At 32.7% G+C, this 7533-nt stretch overlaps 1 protein-coding gene across 4 annotated transcripts; it reads right to left on the reverse strand.

Moving 5' to 3' along the window:
- Nucleotides 1–2208: 2208 nt before the first annotated feature.
- Nucleotides 2209–7533, reverse strand: LOC110644774 (pentatricopeptide repeat-containing protein At5g01110). 4 transcript variants are annotated; one of them, XM_021797709.2, is made up of 5 exons: nucleotides 5007–7533; nucleotides 4835–4900; nucleotides 3454–3524; nucleotides 2853–2961; nucleotides 2209–2422 (listed from the first exon to the last, which is right to left on the reverse strand). In XM_021797709.2, the coding sequence occupies exon 1, from the start codon at nucleotides 7355–7357 to the stop codon at nucleotides 5159–5161; it is 2199 nt and encodes a 732-aa protein (XP_021653401.2). In that variant the 5' UTR covers nucleotides 7358–7533; the 3' UTR covers nucleotides 2209–2422; nucleotides 2853–2961; nucleotides 3454–3524; nucleotides 4835–4900; nucleotides 5007–5158. The 4 variants fall into 4 exon arrangements, with proteins under 4 accessions (XP_021653401.2, XP_021653403.2, XP_021653404.2 ...); XM_021797711.2 differs by having other exon boundaries at nucleotides 3429–3524; XM_021797712.2 differs by lacking the exon at nucleotides 3454–3524.

Here is a 7533-nt window from a genome sequence, read left to right on the forward strand (position 1 = left end):
ATGATCAATCACCTTTCACCCTTTGGATTATGCCACTACTCATTTGTCAATGAATTTGTTTAGAATGGTCATTGGTCCCTTCCCCGTTTTAATATGCTTTTAATGAGGGATTTGACTTAAACTACTCCACAATAGACCCAACATTTGAAATCTAGGGATTCATTAATGATACCCACTTGAACTTTCTAATTGCATGTGAATTAGATGAAATTTGTATGTTGCTTTGCTTGTAGAATGGGTTGCAATTTGAGACAAATTAAGGATTTGACTTTTTATGGGAACAATTCAAACAGTTTTGGCATTTCTGAGGCTTTCTAAATCTACATCATGCACGTTATATAAATATATATAGATGTTAAATTATTAAGCAATTCGATCTAAGTCATAATTCAGCTTTTTTGTAATATGTGAGTGAAGTTTGAGATTGTGGTGTTAACAAGTAAATTAATAAGAAAATGAATGTCCTTTTTCCCTGTACATTTGGCCATCTAAAATAAATAATTGGTAAGCACTATAATAAGGACACCTACAGACTTCTCTCTCTATATATATACATAAATAAATCATAGTCCCAAAGACTTTGAGGATAATTTGGCAGTAAAATAACAATGAAATTGACCTTTTTATCCATACTTTGTCACATCATCATGCATGATTTTTTTATGGGTTCTGATCTGACTTTTTAAAAAAAATAATAACAAAAATGAAATTATGCATTTGAGGAGGGCATCACAGAAGGTCAATATATATATATTTTTTTCCATTTCTTAGTACAAAATTGCCCCTAATATGTGAGGGTGTTGAAGATATTATTGAATTAAGTGCAAAAAGATTAAATTAGTAATGAAAAGCAATCTCTAATTTTTCCTCTTATTTGTTAATGTAAGCCATCCATATAATAACATGTACATGATACAATGTTCATGCCTGGCCTCTACATATATTAATCTACTTTGGTTAAACAAAATTTCTCTTCATGATGACAAATATTAATGTTCTTACATACAAGCTTTTATATTAGGATTAATTACAATTTGGGTCCTTAAACTTTTTGCAAGTGCAATTATTTAATTTTGAGTTGAAATGCGATGTCCTAAAATAAAAAAAAAAGGTTAAAATTTTATTATCATCTTCTTTAAAATTATGAAATTTTAAATTTAATTTTTTTTTCTTTGGAAGGATTTCAATGGTGGTAAAATAAATAAATAAATAAATGCAGAGAGGTGGCTTTTTATATTCCTTAACCGTTTCACGTGCTATTTAATCCATTGGCCAGCTGATTCAAATATTGAATTAGTCACAGCAAGCAACAATTAGCTAGGCCAGGTCACTGTTCAAGGTTTCGTCCCACACATTGTGAACATAATAATGCACATATATTAATAAAATTATTTAAATTTATTTATTTTAATTAGTATCAGAGAGTCGTTGATTTTATTGAAACAAGATGGTTGAATAATTTTCTCAATACAAATTTGTTGATATTATTTCGTTACTATTTGTTAATAATTTAATAGTCAAATGCAACGCTTAGATTTTAAATTTAGAATAAGGTTTAATATACCCCCTATACTTATTGTAGAAGTTTAATTTAGTACATTGTTAACTTTTAATTCAATTTAATCCATAAATTTTAATTTATGCTTAAATTAGCTCAATTAATTAATATGTGTCAATTTTTAGTATTAAAATATTATTTTTATATTATATAATTATTTAAATAAAAAATAAAATATTATTTTTATTATTTAATATTATTAATTAAACTAAAAATATAAAAAAAATCTTTATATTTTTATAAAATTAATTAAAATTTTAATTAATTTTAATTATTTAAATGAAAAAAATATAATTTTTGTATTTCATGCTTTTAATTTAAAATTAAAAAATTCTAAATAAATAAAATTAAAACTATAAAACTATATATTTTTTCATATTATTAATTAATATTAAAAAAGTAAAATACAAAAATAACTAATTATAGTTAATTAATTAAGATAAAAAATAATTAACTAAATAATTAACATTAAAAAATAATTAACTTTAAAAATATTTAAAAATTAGAAAAAAAAAATAACTCACACTAAAATAGTGAGTGAGGTACACTTTTCTCAAAATTGAACTAAATTGGATATAAATTAAAATTTCTTGATTAAATTAAATCAAAAATTAAAATTAAGCTAAATTAAATCTCCAGGGAGGAAATTAACCTTATTCCTTTTAAATTCTTACATTCCCTTTATATCATTCAGGCAATATTTCACCTTCTACGTGTGATCTTCGCTAATAGCTAGCTTCCTCTTCCTCCTTTAATTATCTCCGCCACTACATCTGTTTTGAGTCTGCTGCTGTCGCCCCCGTTCCTCCATTCAACAATGGTTCCTCGATCTACTCTTCAACATCAGTAGATTTGTTCTTCAACCTGTTCAGATTCCAACTCTTTACAAAATAATAATAATAATAAACAAGAACTAGCAATATAATTGAAAACACTTCAGAAAAAGGACAGCTAGAATTACAGATGAAGTCATACGCTAACAAATAAAGGCCACAATGTTGAATACTCGGAACTCTTCTTTTTCTTCTTCGGGTAGGGTCTGGCCTTGTGGAAGGTGGGTGGGAGCTAGCTGTGGGAATGAGAGAGAGAGGTGTGTGGATGGGGGCAAGGGCTGTAATAAGAAATAAATTAGGGTTTTTTGTTTGGGAATGGTAGTTTTGGAATAGAAATTTTAATAGACAAGCTTTTTCATCTTCACTGGAATTCCAAAGTTGACACAAATTTATAATAATTAACACTGATACAATCTCAAAATGTACTCTTTCAAGCTGGGAAAATGGATCAATCACGTTACCTATTCTCCTTCAACCGGTATAGCATTCAACCTATCAAGAGGGCTTTCAACAAAAAGCTTGGAGCTTGAATCTGGCTTTCTTTAGCCACTCTGAGCTTTCTCAGTTACCCTAAAGAACACAATATTAAGCAAGATATATATTGTGAGAAGAGAACATGATCCAAAAGCTTTTGCTTGGAAAACAAACTGGGTTACTAAAGATCCATAGTTACTGCATAGTGATTGAGAAAACAAAATAGTTTGCCTAATGATGAAAAAAGCTGTAGAGCTTTTCAAAATCTTCAAGAATGATTTCATGGTTCATATCAACAAGAGAACAAAAAAATAAGTGAACTGTGAGAAGTGAAAAATATTTAACTTTGTACGTCTGTGTAATGTATCCCAATACAGGAACATTTTCTTGCTTACAAATATAGGGGGAGGTAAGTCCATATTGCAGATCCCTCGAAAGCTTTTCTAAATTTTAAAGCTTTAATCAGGGATGGCAATTACCATAAACATAAACGCAAGACTCTTTTTTAAATAGTTCTGTGGAAATGGAAAAGAAAAAAATCAGCTTAGTTTTAACGAATTCACCATTCTTCAGGCTTCAGATGTTTACCATTACAGCAACAGAAGCACTTAACCAGTCAGCTTCCACTTTGTGCATAGGTTGCTCCACAGAGTGACTTCCTAGAAGAGGGTTTTGAAATCACATAGTTTAATACAAACATGACAATTCACTATCATCCAATTCGATGGCATAATATACTATGTAAAATCACACAAGATTCTTGATTCCTATTCAAGGACAATATATCCAACACAGAGATAGGGAACCAGAAAACTTGAAATTTAAGGTTCATCTGAGTTTTGAGGCAAAGAGGAAGCCCAAACAGCAAGAAACCCAAGGGTTCACACTACAATTTTAAGAACCAAAGACATCTGATTTCTGAAAATATCTAGACTCTGTAATATGATTTACTGTTTCTACTTCATATAGAGTTAAAATATCATCCACTGAATTTAGTTTTTCATGTAATCACTCTGTGTCAACAAAGAAGAGAATAATGATGTTTCAATAATAAAACTCTCTTCAAATGAGTGGGTTGGACATCTGGAATCTATTGCTTAACAGCTGGAGGCTTTGATCTTTTTTACTAATTGATAATGAACCAATCCCGTATTGGACCAAGTTGTGGCCCACTCCTTGACATATTGTTCACTTTGGCTTGCTCTCAATAGCCTCACAGTTTTGTCCCTTGGAAAAGAACCCTTGCTCTTTTTAGCCAAACTGTTTTGTCTTTTGGAAAAGGGCCCTCAAAGGAAGGGTGAGCTCAGCTTTACAAAGATCAAGTCTCTTTAGGTCCTAGTTGATTTAGGAAATTGGCATCATCGCTAATAGAACAAGATATAAATGCCTTGTTGTTCTACCATAAATATTAAGGGACTAATCTGTAACTGATATGCCAATGGAATTGATAACAGCAAGTAGCTTCCAAAGCAAAAACAATGTAAACAAAACATAAGGGCTACACAAGGACACCAGTTGATTGGAGTTTCTTTATTTTTTCTTCCCCTATTCATTTTTGGGAACCAAGATCCTATAAATATCAGCAAAGTGCAGAAATTGATTAATAAATAGTAGTTAATCACAAATTCACAAAACTTTCATTTTTGGGAAAGGACCCGGTTAATACCATCAATTGATGCAGAAAATGAGTAATACAAATACATATAAAGTAGTCCCACACATCAGGGAAATCGTTATTCCAGCTACAATGCTTTGAACAGTTCAAGATGGCACTAAGTAAAGGAATGATGAACAACCAATTTCTATGTATTCATTACCTCACTACAAAGCAGGCCCAACTTTTCATTTTGGATCACTTTTTCAAGTGAGCCAATTAAAAGTGGCCGCATCACCATGAATATTGCATCCAAATTTTGCTTACTCTTAATTTTTTTCGAGAAAAGTTCATTAGGAGTAGAAATAACTTCACCTTCAACGTGATCAACAAGGAAACAAGGAACTTCACATAATAACACAATCAAGCCTTCTTGGGCTCCTGGAGAAAATCCACAAATAACACATCAAGAAGTGAAGACTAAATGATAAAGCTCATATTGTTACATTGTAGAACAAATGAAAAATGCAACAAAAGTTTATCAAACCTGGCATGAGAGAAAAGGATTTCACAGATCTTTAGGCTACAGTAGCAAAACAATTAGGATTCATCATCTGGCAAAATCTCCTTTGCATCATTTCATCATGAACCTCAACACACGTTCTATCAACAATGACAGAATGTGGTATGCAGATAAAGTTAAAATTTATCATCTGGTACAAAGCCCCTTTGCAGCATTTCATCATGAAATCGAAATGCCTCCTTCAAATTGTCATGGGAGACATGCCCATTTATCAAAGCTATATAAGTGGATCTATCAGGATTTATTCCTTTCTCAATCATTTTCCGTAAGATCAGTTCAGCCTCCTGCATTTTACCTAGCCTACAGAACCCATTCAGAATTACATTATACGTAATGACATCTGGCAAAAGCCCATCTTTTTCCATCTTATTGACTAGAAAGAAAGCTTTGTCCATATTTTCTTCTTTTACAAATCCATTAATGAGGGTGTTATATGTGATGCTATCAGGAAGAACTCCTTTCGAAATCATCTTGCACAAGAATTCATCTGCCTTAGATGCATCACCTGACCGGCAATAGCCCTTTACAACAGTATTGCAAGTGATAAGAGTAGGCTTGATGCCTTTCTCAATCATCTCATCCCACAGTCTGAAGGCCTCAGATACAAAGCCCAGATTACAATACCCATTTATTAAAATGCCATATGAAATGTGATTGGGAAATATCTTCCTAGAAATCATATCAAACCACAACTGATTAGCTTTCTCCATTTCACCTACCTTGCAAAATCCATCAATTAAAGTATTGTATGTAACAATGTCTGGTTTGATATTCCTCTGATTCATTGCTCCAAATAAGCTTAGTGCTTTATTCATATTTCCATCCTTGCAATGTCCATGAATCAGAGTGGTGAAAGTGTAAAAATCAGGAAACACGCCCCTTTCGAGCATCTCATCAAACAGTGCATTTGCATCCATGAGCACCTTCTCTTTGCACAACCCGTTTAATATTGTATTATATGTAACCACATCCAAAACACAGCCCTGCTCAAGCATTTCATCCCGTATTGTCAAAGCCTCCAATATCATTCCATTTCTACAATAACCATCTATAAGAACAGTGTAAATCACATTATCTGGAACCAAGCCAGATTTCTTCATATCTCTAAAGTAAACCAATGCCCGATCAAGATGTCCATTTTTTGAAAACACCCTAATGAGCGAACTGAAGCTAACCAAATCAGCAACAATGCCTCTATGCAACATTTCACCAAATATTTTTTCAGCTTCTGAAAAATTGTCTTTTCTACAACTTTCAACAAGCAATGTGTTATAAGTGGTAGTATCAGGACTCAATCCGATGCTCAACATCTCATCCAAAACTCCCTTTGCTCTAGCAAAGCTTCCCTTTTTACATAAACCATTGATAATAGCATTATATGTAAAGAGACCCGGTTTCAACCCCTTATTTAACATTGAGTTCATTACCCCAAAAGCTTCATCTAAACGTCCTTCGCGACAATATGCATTGATAAGAGTATTATATGTTACAATATCTGCAAAAATTCCTTTCTGCTCCATATCGAATAAAAATTTCTTAACATCATCAATTTTGTAATCTTTACACAACGCATTGACCATAATATTTTGTGTGTAAACATTCAATTCAATCCCACTTCTAACAATTTCACCATACACTTCCCATGCCAAATCAACCCAACCCATTTTCACTAGTCCTCCAAGAAGACTATTACAAGCATTTATAGACACCAAAAACCCTTTGCTAGTCAAAATTGTAAACGCATCAGTCCCTTCCCTTAACTTCCTAGCTTGCACATAAGTCCTAATTAGCAAATCAAACACGAAATTATCTAATTGACAAGTACTACTCATTGATATCAAGGATTCAACAATCCCAACCCTCGAAGCTCCACTTCTCCTAATCATCCTAAGAATCAAAGCTTGTGCATCAGATAATCTTCTACTCAGTACCAAAACATGAATCATTGCACTCAATGACATGGATGAGTGCTTAACATTCTTACCACGTAACACAGCATGATCAATAAATCTTAGAGCAAGTTGTAAATTATCACGGCAACGCTTTAACACCTCAACTATGACCAATGGGTTTAAGCGGAAATGATAGTTGAGCAAAGAATTTACATTACCTTGCTTTAAATTCAATAGAATTTTCTCCACCAAGAACAAATCCGGTAGTGGTGTTGATGAAAGGGGTTGTTGGGGTGGATTTTGAGAGGCCTCGAGGCCATATTTAGGGGCACGGTTTAGAAGAGTGGTGATAGAGAAAAATCTTTTGTGGGTGTTGAAGATTCCGCGATACTGTTTCTGACAAAGCAAGCAATGAATGAGCATTTCTGTGAAATACCCAATACCCTTTTCTGTCTGTTTACAAGTTCGGAGCGCTCTTCTCTGAACAGAGAAGAAGAGATTTCTAAAGAGTGAGCACAATGAATACTGAGGCTGTTCTTCGGCAGGTAACCCTACCCTCTCCTAATTCTTACTGGGCTTCTATTTCCTTCTTGTCGGGT

This window comes from Hevea brasiliensis, chromosome 9 (assembly GCF_030052815.1).
Source record: "Hevea brasiliensis isolate MT/VB/25A 57/8 chromosome 9, ASM3005281v1, whole genome shotgun sequence".
In the NCBI taxonomy this organism is placed as follows: domain Eukaryota; kingdom Viridiplantae; phylum Streptophyta; class Magnoliopsida; order Malpighiales; family Euphorbiaceae; genus Hevea; species Hevea brasiliensis.

Bases quoted from the DNA above. Each gene is read 5' to 3' on its own strand.
- LOC110644774 (XM_021797712.2), bottom strand. From the start codon at position 7,357: ATGCTCATTCATTGCTTGCTTTGTCAGAAACAGTATCGCGGAATCTTC.